General features: G+C 51.2%; 10 protein-coding genes; 2 read left to right on the top strand and 8 right to left on the bottom strand.

Annotated features, from left to right (window-relative positions):
* Nucleotides 1–364: 364 nt before the first annotated feature.
* RCC_11172 (uncharacterized protein) lies at nt 365–1,819 on the bottom strand (the record flags this gene model as incomplete). Its single annotated transcript, XM_023776395.1, has 1 exon — nt 365–1,819. The coding sequence occupies one exon, from the start codon at nt 1,817–1,819 to the stop codon at nt 365–367; it is 1,455 nt and encodes a 484-aa protein (XP_023632163.1).
* Nucleotides 1,820–2,291: 472 nt separating this feature from the next.
* Nucleotides 2,292–3,881, bottom strand: RCC_11171 (related to ALG11 protein; the record flags this gene model as incomplete). The annotated part of the gene is made up of 1 exon (XM_023776394.1): nt 2,292–3,881. The coding sequence occupies one exon, from the start codon at nt 3,879–3,881 to the stop codon at nt 2,292–2,294; it is 1,590 nt and encodes a 529-aa protein (XP_023632162.1).
* Nucleotides 3,882–4,455: 574 nt separating this feature from the next.
* Nucleotides 4,456–5,815, top strand: RCC_11170 (uncharacterized protein; the record flags this gene model as incomplete). XM_023776393.1 has 2 exons in its annotated part: nt 4,456–4,630; nt 4,686–5,815. 2 exons carry the CDS (start codon nt 4,456–4,458, stop codon nt 5,813–5,815), a joined length of 1,305 nt encoding a protein of 434 aa, XP_023632161.1.
* A 492-nt stretch (nt 5,816–6,307) lies between these two features.
* RCC_11169 (uncharacterized protein) lies at nt 6,308–7,285 on the bottom strand (the record flags this gene model as incomplete). Its single annotated transcript, XM_023776392.1, has 1 exon — nt 6,308–7,285. One exon carries the CDS (start codon nt 7,283–7,285, stop codon nt 6,308–6,310), a length of 978 nt encoding a protein of 325 aa, XP_023632160.1.
* An 829-nt stretch (nt 7,286–8,114) lies between these two features.
* On the bottom strand, nt 8,115–9,257 carry RCC_11168 (uncharacterized protein; the record flags this gene model as incomplete). The annotated part of the gene is made up of 1 exon (XM_023776391.1): nt 8,115–9,257. The coding sequence occupies one exon, from the start codon at nt 9,255–9,257 to the stop codon at nt 8,115–8,117; it is 1,143 nt and encodes a 380-aa protein (XP_023632159.1).
* A 1,288-nt stretch (nt 9,258–10,545) lies between these two features.
* Nucleotides 10,546–11,587, bottom strand: RCC_11167 (uncharacterized protein; the record flags this gene model as incomplete). XM_023776390.1 has 2 exons in its annotated part: nt 10,546–11,109; nt 11,168–11,587. 2 exons carry the CDS (start codon nt 11,585–11,587, stop codon nt 10,546–10,548), a joined length of 984 nt encoding a protein of 327 aa, XP_023632158.1.
* A 1,727-nt stretch (nt 11,588–13,314) lies between these two features.
* RCC_11166 (uncharacterized protein) lies at nt 13,315–13,575 on the bottom strand (the record flags this gene model as incomplete). XM_023776389.1 has 2 exons in its annotated part: nt 13,315–13,373; nt 13,431–13,575. The coding sequence occupies 2 exons, from the start codon at nt 13,573–13,575 to the stop codon at nt 13,315–13,317; spliced, it is 204 nt and encodes a 67-aa protein (XP_023632157.1).
* A 979-nt stretch (nt 13,576–14,554) lies between these two features.
* Nucleotides 14,555–15,736, bottom strand: RCC_11165 (related to 3-methyladenine DNA glycosidase; the record flags this gene model as incomplete). XM_023776388.1 has 3 exons in its annotated part: nt 14,555–14,621; nt 14,694–14,829; nt 14,896–15,736. The coding sequence occupies 3 exons, from the start codon at nt 15,734–15,736 to the stop codon at nt 14,555–14,557; spliced, it is 1,044 nt and encodes a 347-aa protein (XP_023632156.1).
* A 768-nt stretch (nt 15,737–16,504) lies between these two features.
* On the bottom strand, nt 16,505–17,098 carry RCC_11164 (probable ubiquinol--cytochrome-c reductase; the record flags this gene model as incomplete). XM_023776387.1 has 4 exons in its annotated part: nt 16,505–16,609; nt 16,671–16,724; nt 16,778–16,886; nt 16,983–17,098. 4 exons carry the CDS (start codon nt 17,096–17,098, stop codon nt 16,505–16,507), a joined length of 384 nt encoding a protein of 127 aa, XP_023632155.1.
* A 416-nt stretch (nt 17,099–17,514) lies between these two features.
* Nucleotides 17,515–18,720, top strand: RCC_11163 (related to mitochondrial FAD carrier protein; the record flags this gene model as incomplete). Its single annotated transcript, XM_023776386.1, has 1 exon — nt 17,515–18,720. One exon carries the CDS (start codon nt 17,515–17,517, stop codon nt 18,718–18,720), a length of 1,206 nt encoding a protein of 401 aa, XP_023632154.1.
* Between the last annotated feature and the right edge of the window lie 1,089 nt (nt 18,721–19,809).

Genomic DNA, 19,809 nt, shown 5'->3' with positions numbered 1-19,809 from the left:
AAGGTAAGGTAGGTAGGTACGTACGGTTCAGGGTCTTGTGTTGGATTGTCAAGGGATTTTGAATTTGGACAAGTTAGTAGACCAACGACTGATGAAACACTCAAGGCTCTGGTGGATGAGACGAACGCGTTGACGATGAAGTCAGGGCTGCTGCTGCTGCCAAGAAATATCATGTCAAGTGAATACGGACTAGCGCGATAGCATGTGATAAGTTTGACATGCCAATTCGGAAACAGGATGGCAGAGCCTTCCAAAGCTGTCTGCTATAGTAGTTCAATCACGGGTCTTATTTCAACCAATCTTTCACCTTCTCTCTCTCTCTCTCTCTCTTTTCTCGGAAGATCTCTTATTCAAGACCAGCGTATCAGCGAATAAAAACATCATGCATCTCCACAAAAGCTGGAGTGTCCCCTCCCTCATCACCAATAAACAGCCCCACAATACAAAACAACATCGCCTCCTCACCATACGCACGAAGCACCAAATGCGCCATATTCAACTCCAACATATACCCCACATGACCAACCATTTGCTCGGGATGAGGACGATAGAGTCGATCATCAGAACGATACTTTTCCTTCACGTCATCCTGAACAACTACATCACTCAATTTCCCAAAATACGCCAGACGCAGAGTCACCGTTGTACCATCACCACACATCGTCGCATAGCTGAGTGTAGCCGGAGGATTAGTTTTGGAAAACGACTTGTACCCGATAGAATCAAGTAGTGGATATCTCCAATCGGGAACCCAAGAAGGTAATTCGTTGGAGCGCTCCCAGGGTGCATGGTATTGACCAGCTGCCATGTGTAGCACTCGCCAGACTTGGCATAGGCTATCAGCCATGATCAAGTCGCTGGTAAAGTTAATGTACACTTGAGTCCACGACAGTGTGTAGTCGATGGTGATTGGAGGACATCCGGGCTGGGATCTCAGCAAACTAGCCAGGGCGAAGATGTAATCCCGCTCGTCGAAGCATTGGAGGGTATTACACTGTGCCATGAGTTCCAATACGTCGGAGCAAGTCTCCTGAAGAGTATCCCATCGCAAGGCCGAATGGAAATAATGATTGGCAGACCTCAAGCCACTTAGTGATATCTCATGGGAACCACACTTCAACAAGACTTGTTTCGCAAAAGCAGTCTCCTGAACGCACCATCTTCGGCGAAAGTATCGTCTCCAGTGGAATTCAAATACGAGATCTCTCTTCTTGCAAGGTCTCCAGGAGAGGACCGGTTCGTTGTAATACTGAGACCGCACCCAGTCGCTCTTGTCGTAGAAGAATGACTGATTGGCGATCAAATATACTGTCTTCCTCCATGATTTGCTCCAGGAAGATTTCTGTATGCTTGTCGCTCTTAGACACCAGTCGATAAAGGCCTTGCCATCGCCTTCGGCGGAATCCTCACCGACCCACATGATGACTCGGAGTGCAGTCGAGAAGATCCGTGCCATGATAGCCACCTGAGCAGATCGTTCGGCGAGATTCTCTTGATTGATACAGATGGCATCTATCCAAAAGATCCGTGGCCGATCTTCGTGACGAAGCCGGCGCAATGCATTGCTGAGATTGCCTTTAATACTATGCGTGACATTTTCGAGAATAATGCTTCCATCTTGGAGTGGTATGCCGTTGGATTCCCCATCCCAGGAGTATGACAATGCCTCATATCTTGCTTCCTGGTCGAGATGAACTGACTTGAGTGTGGCAACGAGAGGCGCTTCCAAAGACTTTGCTGGCTGTAAATGGAGCACGCGGATGAAGCCTGTAGTCAAAGTTTTGTATGTACTACCTGATGCCAGGCTTAGGTCAGACATCTTCTTGAACCTGTGAAAAGATCCAGCTGGGCACGATACTACGAGTCTTCATTTCTGTATATCCTTTCGGGTAAGGGGAACTTGGGGAAGTAGAGGAGTCAGAGCGAGATCGTGGCTGGGCAACGGTTAGGCGCCCAATCCAAAGATGCCGGCCGCCGCATAGCTGGAGGCCCGAAACTATCGAAGAGAGCGTCCAATTTAGGGCTGTCAAAGATAATGTCTCGTGTGAATGCGAAGTGTAAATCATTGTGACAGAGACGTTGCTGTCGCTGTCAGGAAGATCAAGCAATGGCCGCGGCTCTTCCCAAGACAGGCCGAACGCCACACAGTATACAAATTACGCCAAAACACATGGCAGCCATGAACGATAGTTGATTGAATCATCCAAACGAACAAGATCAGGCTATGCAGAGACCATGCATCCCAACCACATCCTACCCGCACTTCTCCTAATGCTAGGGACGCTTTTTCTTCACTGACACAAGCCCACCAATTTCCCCACCTCCCCAACCCAACTCTCCTCAAAGACCTCCTCTGAAAATCTCCACGCGCTCTTCCTAGCCCTCTCCCTCATCCCAAATGTTTCCTGCTCTCCCATGCCCAACGCTTGTGCGAACCCCTTCACAAACCCTTCCTTATCACTAGCGTGATATCCCGTCTTCCCGCCATCAATCTCCACCACGATATCTTCCTTCGGACCTCCACTATCATTCACCACGGAAACAAGTCCCGCAGCTTGGTACTCGACAACTCCGATTCCGAAATGCTCGTTCCACATGCCGTTGACTCCGACGCTCGATTCTCGGAGGAAGTCGAGGATCTGTGGCCATTTGGCGTTGACGACGAATTCGACACTTTCTTTGACTTCTTGAGCTTGGAGACGTAGAGCATAGACGCGCTTTTCATCGTGGTCGTCTCGGACACTCCCCACGAGTATCAACTTAGGTCGGTCTTCTATCTTGGTCTCAGAGTGGTGTTCTTTCAGGAATGCATGGAAGGAATCGATGATGAGGCCATGCATCTTCTCGGGACGGAATTGGGCGATGTATAGCACATTCTTTCTCTGCTTGGAGTTTTCTCGATCGAGGGGAATCTTCATCTGCAGTTCCTTGACGGCACATGGAGGGTAGACGACAGTAATTGGGAACTTCTTTCCTTTCGCGACTCGCAGCGCGCTCCACAGTGAGGAGATATGACGCTGAGTCCAGGTGCTATTTGTCATGACCACATCCACACTTCCTCCGATTTGCGAGTACAACTTTGCAAACAGAGTCCAGTATGTTTGCTTGAGCTTCCCTCGAACACCAGCGCCTCCACCAGCATTCAATCCGTGAGTGGTCGTTTGATCTTGCAGAGAAGACAGCATGTCCGTGGAGATGGTCGGGTAGTGCACGTATGCTCCTGTGGGTGTCTTGGGAAACAACCATCGACTCAGTCCCAACACAAACGCATAGCCCATAGTATCCACAAAGATGTCTGGAGGCAGCATGGTAAACGCATCCCATCCCAACATCAAACTCCCCAGTGACTGTCCCAGAAGGGTGAATCTCGGCCATCGAGACGCAAGAACCCAATCTCGTGTTGTGAGGTATAGAAAGACGACTCTTGCGGGTTTGATGTGGATGTTGAATCGATTTCTGGCATTCTCCAAAATCTGCTCTTTACTTGCATCGTGGTCACCCGTGTAGATTACGCAAAGTGCTCGAGGGTATTTCTGTTGGGTCGCGAGGATGGCTTGGAAGAGGACGCGTTCGCCGCCGCCTCCTGCATTGCAGAAAGGGTGGAAGAAGCCGATGATTCCATCATATGTTTCTGTAGATGCAGGAGTCTTCGAGGAAGACTCGATCCGCTCCCAGTCCTCGGAGGAGGTGGAAGATGCTGKGGATGCAAGCCCGCCCTTTTCCTCCGTCAGAGCACGGTCGAGGAGGATTTCGCGGCGGTGGGCGGTTTTGCTGCGGATTGAAGAGCCAATCGTTCGACCTATGAGGCGGAAGATGAATGAAGCGAAAAGGGTGGCGGAGACGATGGAGCCCAAGAGGATGGCCAGGATGGTGTAGAGCATGTTGGAGGAGTCGTTTGGTGGTTGGAGATCGAGAAGGCAGAGCAGGGTAGGAATGTAGGCGACGAGGAAGAAGATCAGGCGCTAAATATCATCCATGTCGAGGGTTGATGGGGGTAGAGTGCTGGCTAGATCATGTTCGTCTGGTGATGGGCATTGTTTATCCATCACATGTAACGACTTTCTTCCACATGACGTGGTCTCATGTGAAAGATACCCGTCTGAGGTACCAGGAATGATCGACGCCAGGGTCCAGCCAAGCGAGAGTTTGTGCGGGCTTAAAATAGATGGACGGCAGGAAGATATCAAATAGCTACGTAGCTATCACCTCGTCGAGAAGACTATGAGTACCTAGGTATGTAGATGAGAATGGCAAGAGTGCTTCTCGACTGTTTGGTACGATTATCAGATCGACGAGATGAACAGCTTCTCTTTCGTCGTTCAATCGCCCTGCTTTTCTGTACAGCTATTTAATGTCTAGCCCAATTATATGGACCACCGTATCGAAAGTCAATGGAAGCTTGACATTCTTGACACATGAATGTTTCCATCGCGTCTGTCCACGCCGACCACGACAATGCCTCCTCTCCTCCGCCCCTCCCTCTACGCTCTCCCGCCGTCTCTCAGAGCTTCTCTCTATCAACAACACCAACAACAACAACGATCCTTCTCCGCCTCCGCGGCYCGAAAATCGCCTCTCTCAGATGCTTTGCTCTATTGTCCTACTCTCCTCCTCGATGTCCTCCATACCGGTAAGTCTTTCGACCAATCGACCATTTCCATCTCGATCCTGACCATCCATTCCAGGCCTCCCCTGGCACACTGCAATTCCCCTCTCCGCAATCCTCGTCCGCACCCTCCTAGTCTACCACATCTCCGCCCTCCCCGCCCGCAAAGCTGCCATAACCCGCGTGAACCTGCATCCCCTCTCCGCCGCCCGCTTCCGCTCAGAATACATATCCTACCGCGAAAGGGCCGCGGATGAAAAAATACAGGATGCAGCCAATGGCCGCACCATCTCAGAACCGGAAATGGCTATCATGGCTATCCGCATGAAAATCATGAGAGGCTTCATGGCCGTGCGGAGTTCCCATCGGACAGGCAAGGAGTATGGCGCGCCGGCCTTCACTTGGTGGAGAAGTCCGGTTAACTTCGGGGTGTTGATTGCGATGACGGAGGCTGTGAGGGTGAAGTGTGGTGCGAGGGAAGGCTTGTTGAGTTTCTTGGCCAAGTCGATCGATCAACACGTAGATCCCGAGACGGCGAGACGAGCAGCCATGACTCCGGATGAAATTCTGGTGGAAAGGTTAGAAGCTGCTTATGCTGCGAAACAGCAATCCGCCGGGACTCCTGCACAACCTGTCATGGAAGGGGAAGAAGGCATGAGTTTCATGGACGAGGAATCAACAAGTCCTGCATTGCAGGATATGGCTTCCGATCAACTTCCCGCTCTCAACACGAACATCTACGCCGGTGTCCAGGACCCGTCTCTCAAGACAGAAGGACTAGCATGGTTCCCAGACCTCACCCTCGCAGACTCCACTCTCCTTCTCCCCTTTGGCCTTTCCACAGCAATCGCCCTTACAGTTCTCACCCGTCCAAACCCCAACCCGGCGCCCGTCATTCAAACGAAGAAGAACGAGAATCAGACACCCAAAGACGACGACCCACTAGCAGCTCTCGCGGCCCTCCCACCCCAAAAGTCTCCTCTGGACAAGCTCTCCACGGGTCAGAAACTGGGATTGAGTGTGAGTCTAGTCTTCTTCTTCGTGGCTGCGAAATTACCAGCGGCGGTATTATTGTATTTGATCCCGAGTACGGTTTGTGGGTGGTTGCAGACTCGATGGTTGGATATGAAATATCCGTTGCCGCAAATGGTGACTCCTTGTGTGAGGCCTGTGAGGGTCAAAGTTCGGAAGGAATTTCGGGATGCTTGATGAGGAGGGAGCGTGAGATGAGAGGGAGAATGTGTGGGTAATGTATGGATATGTATACGAGAATGCACATTGAACCAAAGAAGTGGATGTGAGCTGTGATATTCTTTGGTCTCTAACGTGCCGCCGACGACGGTATCCGACACGGGCGGTCGGGGGACAAGACCGGTGAACTTGGAGATTGCCGCCTTATCTGGAGCGATTAACATCTCCGTTGGACCAGGGTGACACAAGTACGGTTACATCGACGTCATCCATAGAGGAGGTAAAGTAATTTATCATTGCAAGTGGAAGCTCCTTCCCAGCCAGCCCATCAAAAAGCATCTTCTCCTTCCACCGTCAAGACATCCGCCTTCCGTGTCGCTCCTTTGCAAAAAACCTCCTCTCAACCGTCTTCGTCATCTCCAATCTCCTTCATCTCCCATGTTCATCTCTCAATCGTGCAATCGTCAACCTCCCAGCCTCCCCAGCACTCCTCATGCCATCAAGTACTGCTCACTTCCCCTCAGATCTCGGTCGAAACATCCCCTTGAGTACCGCCAAGTCAGAGCTCTGCAAATCCAGTCCAGCAACTGGTCCCTCAACAAACTCAACGACCCGTGAATCAGAGTCTCGATCACCACCACTCGTATCTTCCATCACCTTGTTCTCCCGGCGGTTAATCAATCTCTGTCGGAAACCCTTCAGGCCTTCCTCCGCACGATCGAGCCAACTCTGTGCCGCTGCACCGACCTGTAATGTATCCATCTTCACATGGCGCACCTCAGCAACCTTACCGTCCCCGCCCATCTCGATCACGAATGTCCCGCTTTGATACGGCCCAACAGATCCTTCCACCTGCAATTTCCGAATTCCGCGCAGTCTCGTAGCATTCGCCGGCGCGAAGTAACGATCATTTTCTGCCTGATTGATTGCACGTAGCCATTCATCCGGAGCGATGATGTCGAGATGGAAAGTGCAGGTCTCATAGAAGAGAGGCATACTCTCCTTCCGGACAAGTTTGGAAACTGCAGTCAGCGGAGGCAGAGTCACTAGGTGTCCATTCCTAGTCTGCAAAGTGCGGAAATGGTATTGGAAGACTTGTACGCGAAGCTCCGGCGGGAGTTTCAGGAACGGGAATGTGCGTTCCTCATCTGCGCGCTCCAGGATGGCAACAAGGTCGGCTCTCTTCGTTTTGAGCGGCACCTTGCATGATAGTTGCCGCGCAGAAATGAAAGTCCGGAGTTCGAGGACGGGGACTTTGTCGTAGATGTAGAGACCTTGTTCTGCGCGTAGGCAAAGTTTCTCTAGCTGAGAGCGGGATGCGGATACGTTGTATTTGGCATTGCGTTCGTCGAGGCGACGTCTCTTTGGACCGAGTAAGCCGTTAGACTCATTTTGGAGCATCCAGTATTCGCGCGCGTCGTTGGAGCGGGATTTAAATTCGGCTCTACGTGCAGCGTCGTAGAAGCCTTCGCTCTGGATGTGCACCATGTTGGCGGACGTTTGAAGGGCTGCGTTGAGAATGTGGTGTAGGCGCTGATGATAAGAGCGATAAGGTCGAGTTGTCGAGTGTGTCGCTAAAGTGGTGTAGGTGATGATGGAAAGAGCGATGAGGTCGAGGTGTCGGGCGCGTCGCTAAATTGGGTTGTTGATTCTGACATGGCAATGACGTGTCCGCGTGCTCGCGGGCCGCTACACATTCACTCACCCAATTTGACGCTAGCGTCAGGCTTCCGTACGCAAATCGCAACAATGTCGCGCGCGGATCGAGGAACTCCAATATCGGTCTCACCACTCGACGGGATGCGAGTACGGGATTCAAAAGATGTCAAGGTCACATACTTTATTGTTAAAAGTAATTGAACGGCTAAAAATGCGTAAACCTCGAACGGATGTTTTGTCGTAGCTAAGGAGGTCTCGCTAAGCACGCCGGTAACGAGCTTATGGTAGCTTACTCATATCCTCACTGAATCGCGATTCAATTCCGATGTAGGCATATCTGGAACATCATGTTGGGAAYAAGCGATTAGAGTCGAACAATTTAGATGTCGAATTCGATGTGGCAGGCTAATAAACAATCTGCTATAGTGGGTTTGCCTTCATGTTTGCCTTTATGTAAGCTGCCTCCCTTGAAACAAACTCCAGCATGAATTCCAGTGCAATCCGAAACCAGCTCCGCAACAATCGTCGCTCGACTTAGTGCTGCTACGTTGTATCCTGGATAATTCCTCCTCCGCAGAAAACCCCCATGAACTCCCCCAGAGTTGAGTCTTACACTCAGAGTAAAGCCCACACCACTCGATCTGATTCGGTCCAAGCACTAGTAGATTGACTTCAGTTTCTCCAAATCGTCCCCATTGATCATCAATCCCATTGAAGGCCCATCCAAAGACGACTCCTCGCCGGCGGCCACCAACTTCTCGGCATAAGAAAGGCGTCGCAGAACCAAGTCGCGATGCCACATTCGCAAAGCCTCATCGACCTTGCTCGGAGCGTTCTGTCGGAGCTTCTCAGCTGGTGTCAAGGCCGACCACGCACGGCTGTGCCTGGAGCGCTTACGATCCAGCGAAGGCATAGCACACAGAACTCCCCCGTTGGAGACTGAAAATTCCACGTCGATGATATATGGCAAATCATCCAAAGGCGGGGCCCAGTGAGGATAGTTCACATACACATGAATTTGGAGCCTCTTGGTTGAGAAGAGTGCCGCTGCTGCAATGTTGGCTGAGAGGTCGGTGGGATCGTTAATCGAGCCAGGCCATCCAATAGTTCGCATCGCGTTTGGATTACAGAAAAAACTGATGTAGAGGTGGCGCGGGAAGGTGTTGTAGAAGATTGGCAAGGTCTCTTGGCGGACAAGTCTCGAGACTTTTGTAATGGGTGGTTGGGTCTGGGCAACCTCTTCGCGGTCAAGGCTCTGTATGTGAAACTCGTACACAGCCGCGCGCAACTCCGCTGGGAGATCCCCAAGTCGAAATGTCACATCCTCATCAGCCTTCTCAAGCCGCGCGATGAGCTCTGTCTTTTCCGAGCATCCCTTGGTGCGTTTCGTAACTGGATCGAGATGTCRGGACGCCACGAAGGCGCGCAGCTCATCCTCCGAAAACGGGTCGTAGATTAGGAGACCGCGCTCCGAGCGCACAGCTAGTTGCCTTAGGCGAAGAGGCGCACGCTTGCTGTAGAGCTTGGTAGGGTTCCTGAGACGCTTTCTGAGGAACTTCGTATACAGATCGTGGGTGCTTTCCGTGACTTTGTCTAGGTCGGCGTAGTTTTTGAGCTTCCAGTAGTCGACCGAGGGGTCGAGGAATTTAGCGCGACCTTTGAAGTCGTAGGTGTAAGCGCCGTGTTGTACCATCTTTGCGGTGCCGATGGCAAGATCAGATTGAAATGAAGCGTTTGTGTCTGGGGCTTTCAGGGCTTGGGGTTTCAAGGTGGAAAAGTTGTCGGCGAAAGTCGAGGTCATGCTGGACCCTTGAGCTTATTTTGACGCTAGCCGAAATAGATCCACAAGTGAATAATTAAGATGCTTTGTGACGTCGGGCATCTACTACAGCATCTTGTATCTGGCGACCGGTTGTCTTGAATATCTTTGAGCAAACTGCTATGAGTCACCTAATCTAACGTAAGTAATTAGTTGATTCAACTCTCGCTGCGACTACTGGGACGACTCGTGAGTCACGAGCCAGTGCGACACGGTTTGACACGACTGCAAGAGAGGAATAATTTCGTGAACACTCTACATCAATACCAAGACCTGAGCTGTCTAATACCGTTGCTTGCCATGCAGTTGCGGTAAATGAAGAGATTCAATCGCCAGTAGTCGATACATTTGACGCAGCCCGCAAATCGCGTACGGCCCAGCAGACATGAAGATGCCAAAACGGCAATAAACTAATAAGCTCATCCAGGTGGTAACAAAATTCAAAGAATCGCCCATCTTCCAAGGAGCAGCACATGACCTCACGTGTTGATGATAACTTCGAAGGAATGATGTTGCGGACACTTCTGGTGCTCACTTTCTGCGAGTGCAGCGAAGAGTATGTTCTTTGCGCTTTGAAATGGTTTTATATGATCATAATATCGATTGAGACCGCTATCTACGAGACTGTGTCGTTCTGACTGCGATTGCCTGCGAATCTACAGCCCAGAATAAAAAATGCGATGAGCCTCAAAGCGCTGATAGACATTAAATCCGGTGTTATTGCTATAATTCCGGTTCCTCGTCACCCTGCAGAAGAGCTCGGCACAGCTCTACCGGGGCACGACTCACCCAGATCGATGGAGGAGGCCTCGGTTCTGGTCAGGTACTGTATAGAAGGACTTCAAGGCTTTAGTCTGTGCATCGTTTGTCATCCTTCAAAGCATGCCGAAGTTCAGCTCCTGGTTTGGCTCATGGAGCAACGATCCAGCGGTCCAATGAAGAAGTTCTACTGATTGATCTACTATTGGCTTGGTCTGGGATGAGCTCGTGTTATTTATTTCAAACGAGCTCGGATGGAGTGATATACAACTCGATACGAGGACGCCCGTTCTAACATATCAGACCATCCACCATGGGCCATAGTCTGTCTATACAGTTCAACACACCTTGTAGCGTTCGCCTAGGACTCAATGGACAATGGTGATTAACGCTTGCAGAGATCAAATTCGCACCCATCCCCTTCGTACTCTATTTCAAAAGCCGTAAAAACACATGTCCCACGGAATAGGCTTCGGTCCATCCAAGCTTCATGATGAATGCTCTTCTCGCATCACACATCACGAAACAGGAGTCGCAGAGTCTGAAAGTCCTTTTCCTGCAAGTTCAATCCGTAATCCTGTGACTCTGCACTTTCAATAGAGTGCATCCTTGCTGCATGGCGAGCGACGAGCTCCACGCCAAAGTTTTCCACGGGGACATAGGTGGAGACTTGGATCTGGTTCCATGTTCGGTAAAAGATATCAAAAAGGAGAGGATCGTAGCAAGCTATCCTGCACTTGATGATGCCGCGTGATATACTGAGCTCTAGGAATGTGGTGAAAGATGTCTCAGGATCGTTGTCTCCGTTGTTACAGGCGGTGTAGAAACAGGCCTTAAAGTTCCTGAACCGTGCCAGGTGTCGCTGGGCGGAAGGAGTAAAGGGTTTGATTGATCCGAAAAACATGCTCTTCTGAAGCGAAATGTTGCAGATGTTGTAGAACAGGGGTAGGCTTTCCTTGCGGAGCAATCGAGACACTCGGGTCACGGGAGGAGTGACTGGAAGTTCTGCGCTGTGAGTTTCGAGCTCCTGTAGGTGGAATGAGTAGATCATCGACCGAAGCTCTGGAGGCAGTTCCTAAGCAAGAATCAAGATTAGCACAGACATAGCGACCTGCACGTACGAGGCGACTTACCTCGAATCGTGGGAAAGAAGGATCTTCATCGGCTTTCTCAAGAAGCGCAATCATCTTCAACCTGCCCCAGCGACTGACATCACGACCTAAGGCGATCTTGCGATCGACGATATAGCGGCGTAGCTCCACCGGCGGGGTCCCAGTATACGTCAGTAGGCCACGCTCAGCACGAGAAACCAGCTGCACAAGCCGATCATTGCTTCGGGAGGCGGCCCGCAGGTTGTCTGTAGAAATACCTCGATTGAGCAGCTCTGCTTGGAGATCTTGCTTGGAGGAGGAGCTCCTATCCACCAATTGCCAGTACYTCGTCGAGTTGAAGACTCGTCCCTCGTGACTGCTTTCGAATGGAGTCAACTTATGCGTATTGTATCTGTTGTACCAGACGGTGTGTGGGGGTGGATAGGTCTTGTATTGAACCATATCTGCGAAGACGGGTGTAGATGCGGTACAACAGGCGCTTGAGATGGATCAACTAGGGCGAGAAACGCTGCTGTGATATGGTTGACTTTCCGAGGAGCGGCTCGGAGAAGACTTCAGATATGCGCGGTGATCAGAGCTAGTGCGCAATGAATGCAGTGGCTACAAACTTGAGTCAGTCCAAATAATGTGCGCGGGCATTGACGAACTACACTCACCGGGTTGTGTAACAGGTGCGTAGTTTTAGTGGAGTTGGGTACTGATTGTCCGTGAGTCGGTTAGCGGTAGAGGATGCTACCAATATTCCCTTGAAGATGTCAATCGAGGAAGGACGCATAAGATATGGAAGGAAATTACCCGACAGCTGTCAGTATCGAGGTAGTCGCAAAGGTGGCGATATGTAGACTCGAGCGAAGTGCCTGTCTCTCGAATGCGTTCCAGTTGTTGGGATGCGAGCGTTGTCCGGTTCTGAAATAGCAAGATGAAGTCACTTAGATGCACAGGGTCCTCGAGGTACGCTAATAGGAAAGCCTCGCGGGTAGCGCCGGTGAGTGAACGAATCTGCGTCATCAGCGGTCGAGCTCAGATACATGTGATCAAAGCCTCCTTTTGAGAGACTGTTAGTGAGGAAGGAAACAGGACTATGAGATATGACATATAGCCAAGGGTGCAGACTGCAATCCGCTATCAACAGTATATATCTTAGAACAGGAATTGGGAGCGGGTGCAGCAGTTACCACAGCCTTCTACATGGCCTGAAAAGAGCTGATATACACCATCCATCGTCTTGATAGTTCGACATGGTACTTGCCTTACTGCTTGTTTTTGACATGGGGACCAGTATGTCTCGGCGCTTTGAGCGAGGCGCTCTGCGTCTACAATGTTTGTGCCAGACTGATAGATTTCCGTGGATTGTCGCGTGAGTCCGATGGCAGGCCGCTGTTGGTACTGTAGACGAAATTCTCCTCGCCAGAGCCATGGATGGTGCAACTCTCCGGAGAGATCATCTTCCCAGGATCACCATGCAGTCATGCTGGCTCTCTAAAGACGAACCGCTCTGTTGGGAGGTGTGACCATGGGGACCATCATGTCATACACCTGTTTGTCTCATCCTTGAAAGAGTTCACAACAGCTCTATATGAGCAGGGTACCAAAAATTATCTCCACCAGAGGCTGATAGCACTCTAGCCTTGGTCTTGGTCTATAGTTTGATTTCTCAGAGGCATATGAAGCTTACACAGCTTTGCCACTGTGACCATGATTAGCCAGCCCAGTCGGCCTAATTCCAGCATACATTGCGGTCCAGTGAGAAATGATCGGGCGAGCCGTCACGGGAGTCGACAGAGGTCATGCAGGAGGCTGAAAGGCATTCTATGTGGTAGATATTGCTTGAGTCAGTGAGACTGTGGTGGGTGAGAATGGGGACGATGTTGATGGTGATGATGGGGCAGGAAGTCAGGAAGCAGGCATGTAAAGATTGGGATATAGGTGACTGGTCTGTCAACGGACGGTTATTAGATGAAGGGATCTCTATCCCACGCCTACTTCTGTGCAGTTCCAGCGTGAGGTGTTTCGCAGAAGCATGTCGTATCGTTCAAAGCCGGCTGATCATCTTCCATGGCAGCTTGTCCGCCAAGAGGGTAGAGAGGATCTCACCTGTTGTTCCTGTGTGGAGGAAGCTGTGGAGGTGGAGGCGACAAAGAGTCACCAGCTTGCTCTCATAAGGTATTTCACCCGAGGCCCGCGAGGTTTCTCGGGTCCGAGAGGTGATGTGCATTGTTATGCAGACCTGTTAGCATTGTATTCAGTGCATGGATGCATGTCCWTTGTTCGGCATTGCACGTACCTTCCATCGTATACTTGTTACAGGAGCTGAGCCAGCTGCCGTACAATCTAAAACCGGCATGCTCGGGAGCACCATGAACATCGACATGAACCTCCAAGTAACGAAACGATGTCTTCGTAACACCAGCCGGACCCGTCACCGCCATCTCGTCCTTGCTGCCAAAGACTCATCCTCCGTGGCTTATACGCACGAACAAAGAATCTCGGACCTCGACCCAATGCATGCTAGAAATTCGGCAAGAAATCCACGTGGCAGAACCCATGCTCGAACTGACCTTATGTTCCTTCAAACAATCCTTTGTTCCCCAGAAGCGGATCTCGCATCATCGCCATCATCATACATAGAATATGCATCTCTTCACCCCCAGACCCATCTCTTTCTTTTGCTAACCCCCTCAAATCTCACCCATCCGCCAAACGAGATCAACCCAAATCCCAAGCTCTCAATCTTCTCCCCAACGCAACTCCTCCCCGCCGTCCAACCACCCCACACCCCAAAAGGAAAGAAAACACATGGCTCCACTCAACCCTCACACCTGCCTAACACGAACGCCCTCCGAGCGCCCTTACTGCTGCACCCCAGCCTGCTGCACCACCTCCCTTCTTCTCCTCAAACAAGCCTGCGACACCTCCCGTCGAGAGTTGGAAGTAGCAAAAGGCGGTAAAAAAGGCCTCAGAACCCGAACCGCAGAGCAGAATTTCCGGAAGAAGTTCATGGAGATGAGGAGYGGGGAGGATTTGCATGGAATAGAGGGGATCTGTGAGAGAAGAAGGAGGAATAGGGAGGGGTTGGAGATGGAGGGAATGAGGGTGTGAGCAAACATTGAATAGGACAAAGGGTTTGGGGGACAAACGATATGATGAGGCGGTTCGATGGAAATACATAGCCTCCGCTTCTGCTCCTGGGAACCGGTCATCGCGTCGTCCGGGCGAGCAACATTCGAGGCCAGCATCATCTTCTTCGCAGGCCAAATTCAACCCGTCTTCGATCATTGGAGGGAGTCCGAGTCCGTCGTGATTCGTGTACCATCCATCATAAAATCCATATCCTTCATCACGCAAGTCCTGTCAATCCTTGCTCTTCTCTGGTATCGCAACGTCCAACTCTTCTACCCGGCTGCGGTCCTAGTTATCCTGAACAGCTGTAACATCCACATCTTCTACCCTCCACATGTACCACATAAACAAAGACCTAGACTCAGTGTCAGCGAAGCCCATCACACTCTCCCTCCAACATCTTCTTCTCTCTCCTCGGCGAACATACCGATACGGCCTAAATTTCTCCCCAATCTCCTCCATCTCCTTCTCACTCATATACTTCCACTTCCCTCCCTTGCCCTTCAACTTGCCGACATCCCTCCCTACATGTGCAGCCATACCTCTTTGAATGCCCAAATCACCTGCAAACATGCCAACTATCAGCAAACCTTCACACCTGAAAAGACCACAATCCGACACAGACTCACCCGTACTAAAGACATCTGTCCTCTTTAACCCAAAACACATGAACATCTCCACACTCCATCTCCCCAACCCCCTCACAGCCACAAGTTCCCTCATAACATCCTCATCCTTCCCCTCCAACAACCCCTTGACCGTCAATTCCCCATCGTTAAACCTTCCCGCCAAACCCTGGATATACTCTGCTTTCCTCTGACTCAACCCGGCACTTCTCAACTCCTGCATCGGTTTCCCAACCACAGCTTTGGGAGTCGGGAAGCCATTCGCACACTCCTCTGTAGAGAATAGTGCCACAAACTTGGCTTTGATGGAAGAAGCTGCAGCGCCCGAGACTTGCTGAGCAATGATCCCCGACGCGAGAGCGCGGAAAGGGTCGATCTTCTCGGCGAGGCCTTCGGGACTGAAGGGTTTGCAGTGGTGTTTCTTTATGATGGGTTCAAGGGTGGGGTCGATGGAGATGAGGTGTTCGCAGGCTGTTGACAGGAGGGTCTTGTTCGTTGTTGGAGGCGTATGAGGGACAGCTTTTGAAGGAGAAGTGTTATCTTCATGAATTGAGTAGAATTGTGTGCTGCCTCCTGGAGTGAGGAGTGGGGCATTTGTGGAGTGTAGTTTGATGGGGCGGGTTGCGGGTGGTTGGGGAGTGGGTTTGGTGGTGCTGGAATTGGTCATGAAAGCGATTGCTGAGGGAGTGGGAGTTATGGGCGGGACAGCGGTGGGTTTGGAGATCTTCCTTCGTTTATTGGGAGTGGTGGTTGGAGGCATGTGCTCGCTCTCATGCTGCCCATCTTCTTGCGCGACTGCTGCCGAAGCAATGGATCGGACGCGGGCGGAGCGACGAAGAGACATGGCCGACTTCATTTACCTCTGTCGGCATACATGGAATGCATGGGATGAAGTGGTGTTGGAGATGGAGGAGATTACCTAAGTTAGGTAACCAAGTACTAGGTACCTTGGCTTGCGAGGAGCGTCATGAGAACGCGAACCCGAGGCGCGCTCTCACATGACCCGAGACGGAATATCAATGAATTATAAACGAGTGCTCCAATTGCAGATGCAAATGAGTGCTTTCCAAGGAAACTTTATATAAGAATGGCATGCATTCATCGCATTTACTGACCAAGTGGTCGACATCCACCATTCCAACCCTTTCGCCACATATCAACAACTCTATGCCCTCCAGATAAGTTAGTGTGTTACAGAATTGTCCGAGAGGTTCTCTTGCCCACTCTCCCTCGCCGCATTGAAGCAACCCATGGAGAGCACGCCTTCTATTCCCAGAAGACCAGACTCCCGAGAGAGCCGGTCCATAAATTAATCTACCGACGCTCCGTTCTAAGCAATCCCATATGATGGAGAGAGCTCAGGCAAGTGCCTAGCACCTGCGACGCCGGGTATATCCATGTCTGTGTGTGGGAGTGTGTGTGAACCTACCGGGGGAAGGGGAGGTGAGGGTAGGGCTGGGGTTGTAATGGTACACTCGAGAATTGTCGRCATCTATGCCACTGATCTCCGTGGCCCGCGGCAATATATACATGTCGTGTGTCTTGCTCGTCTCGCCCGACTCATCATAAAAACTCCCCGCCCCTATCAACTCTTTTTTCTGGTTTTCATCGTCTATTTCTTGGACTTGGGCTTGGTGATTTGCATGCTCTCAAGGTCGGCGCGCTCCGCTTGCTCCGTCTCAATGGCGCGGATGATAGGCGAGAGGTATGGGTAGTCCTAGAGACGGGTTATCAGTATGCCGGTGTTGGCTACATGTAGGAATGTTTGTGTGTCGTACATCATCAGGCTTGGTCCACTCGTGCTTTGGTAGCAATTGATGCGCAATCGAGCACTATCTCGCTGTCAGTCCGCATCCCTTCCACCACCACTCTCAATTGAACCCACCTGAACGGCCCGTCGCATGCGGAAGACGCGGTCATATGCTTCCTTGGGCGACAAACGCTTGAGGGCGAGCTGCACTTCGGGGCTCTCCTCTGCAATCAGGTCATCGGCTCTGCGGAGAGGATGGTGTCAGTATGTGGCTGTCAATCTCCTCGCGCGACGTCGTATCCCAATGCCTCCTCCTCATCTCTCCTCTCCGGCCACATACCTCAATCCCAACTTGCGGTATCCCGCGCTGTCGAGGTACCAGCGGGACAGGGGCTGCATCCACTTCTGCAGCCATRGCCGCTTCATGATAAATGGGGCGAGTGAYGGCGTCGACATGTTGGCGGAAGTGTGTGTGTTGTGGAGGTAGTCTGTCCGGTGCGCTCCTTCAAAGCTCTCTGGTCGTTACGTCCTGCACTCTTACTTACAGAAAGGCGAATGGAGGATTACCTCTCGACGCTGATTGGTGGGTGGTGCCGCTTCGGCATCGGCGTTTAGAATGTCACCAAGCTTCACGGATAAGCGGGGCCTGGTGGACGACATCGGTAAGGTACTCAGCAGTAGAAGCTTGGGACGGATCTTCAGCAGATTTCCCTCGACAAGGACCGACATGAGCACGCGATAAAGGACCTTTCACTCGCCCTTCAACCCCGACTCTACCTACCTCACTCGCGATAATCCCACATCCTCACCGTCGAGCATGACACGATAGTCCCGCCTCCGCGCACGCAGAACATCTGCGCTGCCGCCCTGCAATGCCTTTGTCAACCCCATCCCCACCTATTACCACCACCACTACCGCCGATAAATCCATAATCAGCCAACATTTTCCCGCCTTTTCAATATGGACCGCCAACCACCTCACTGCCCCGGGCATCAATTCCCTGTCCGGAGCAGCTGCCGGCATCATCAGCGGTGTCGCGACCTGCCCGTTGGATGTAATCAAGACGAAGCTCCAAAATCAGACGCAGGCATACAATGACATTCCCAAGCCCATGCGCCCTCCACAGCTCTACAAGGGATTGGTGGGCACGGCCAAGGTCATCTACCGATCCGAAGGCCTCTCCGGCTTCTATCGCGGCGTCAAGCCCATGGTGCTCGGCTACATTCCCACCTGGGCCATTTACATGCCGGTATACGACACTACCCGTCAATTTCTCTATAATCACGGATACGGCGAGCAAGAACGAGACAAATGGTTCGCGCGCCTCTACGCATCCGTCACCGCCGGGTTCTGCGGAAATATTGCTACCAGTCCCATCTGGGTCATCAAAACCCGTCTCATGTCCATGAACCCTCCCACTTCCGCCGAACAAGGACCAAAGAACCCACATCGATCGTCCTACCACTACACCGGCACCCTCGATGCTGCTCGACAAATGTACCGAGAAGGCGGCCTTCGAGTCTTTTACTCCGGCCTTGTACCCGGATTACTCGGTCTCTCTCACGTTGCCATTCAATTCCCCCTGTATGAATACTTCAAACGAGAATTCACCGGCTCGGAAATGGGTGCCACCGCCATTCCCGCTAACTCGTCAGATGCCGCCTCGAGCACCTTCGGCATCCTGGCCGCGGGATTCATTTCCAAACTTTTCGCCACAACAGCCACCTACCCACATGAAGTTCTTCGAACTCGCCAACAGACACAACTTCGTAATGCACTGGTCGAAGAGAGTCAAAACTTGGCTTACTCCAACCACAGCCAGACAATCTCCACGGCGAAACGGATAGGCAGTACAGATGGCATGGTGTTTCAACCGAAATACACCGGCATCGTCAACACGTTCAAACTTATCCTTAAGGAAGAAGGGTGGAGGGCGTTTTAYAACGGAATGGGAACGAACATGATTCGCGCAATTCCCGCTGCTATGACGACGATGCTGGCGTATGAAACGATCAAGACGTACGTGGTGCAGGTCCAGGAGGAGGGAAAAGAGTTGCAGAAGGAGAGAGGAGTTTGAAGAGGTAAGTTTGAGTTTCCCCTGCATTTGCACTTGATTTTTGAGCACGGCGGACAAGCCAAGATGTGGTTGGAAGGCAGACAGAAAGGGGGAATGAGAACGAAGGGGTGTCAAAAAGATCGAACGGGGCGGAACGTGTGTGTAAATGGCAATCGGGAAGAAGTGAACTGTGCATATGGGCAAATGGCGTTCTACGGAGTTGATCATGATGATGATGCTGTTTTCATTCCTCGGCGGATCTTTCTATGGCCAATCGGGAGAGTGATATGGAGAGAGATATGGAGACGTGCGTTGTGAGTGTTATTTCTGAGAGAAGCGGCAGAATACCCCATTTGTTGTTTCCTGCGACACGACGCAAGAAATGTATTTCGAGAGATAATCGAACATCAAAAGATGTGCATTCCATCGAGTAATCTTTTGGCATACCTGTATCGTTGGGCATTTGTTCCAGGAGATTCATGTCCTCATTTAAATATGCCAATCGCTCTGCCGAGTCTTGATCCAGAATTAATCGAATATGGTGATTGCTAGAAATGTTGGATCACCATCACCAAAGATGGATGCCAGATTATCCACCGAGCATTCGACCATGTTCGTCCATTCCCTACCTACCTAGCAACATAGACTAATCGACTACCTATCTTCAATCGCAGATAGATCCCCTCTCGGCCATCACCACTCCAGCAAATTCCCTTGATCCACGTAGTAAAGATATCTCAGACCCTCTATTTAGATCCTGCAACAAGCAGGCAGTRTCTTCGAGGCCATCAGCGACCTAGTGAATGCTTCGTAGATGTATGTTCAAGCATAGGCTCACAAAACAGCAGGTCTTTTGGACTTTCACACTCAGCCGACTTCACTTAGCCTAAGTGAAGCAGGGACTTTGAATATTTGAAGAGATACTTTCGTGTCAGACAGATGGAGTCGACATTCCAGCGGTGGTATGTGCTGCTGTGAGTTGTGAGTGAATGAACACTACATCAACCCTAACCCTAATCTCGTCCCGGAACACAGCGCTCGTGCGTCCAGCGAATGGCAGATCAAGAGGAGTCAAAGTTGGAAAGCAAAGTTGCCACGTGAAACAGAATC

This window comes from Ramularia collo-cygni (genome assembly GCF_900074925.1).
Source record: "Ramularia collo-cygni strain URUG2 genome assembly, contig: RCC_scaffold27, whole genome shotgun sequence".
NCBI lineage: Eukaryota > Fungi > Ascomycota > Dothideomycetes > Mycosphaerellales > Mycosphaerellaceae > Ramularia > Ramularia collo-cygni.
Note: the sequence above shows the minus strand (reverse complement) of the source record. Positions and strands in the feature narration are given on the sequence as shown.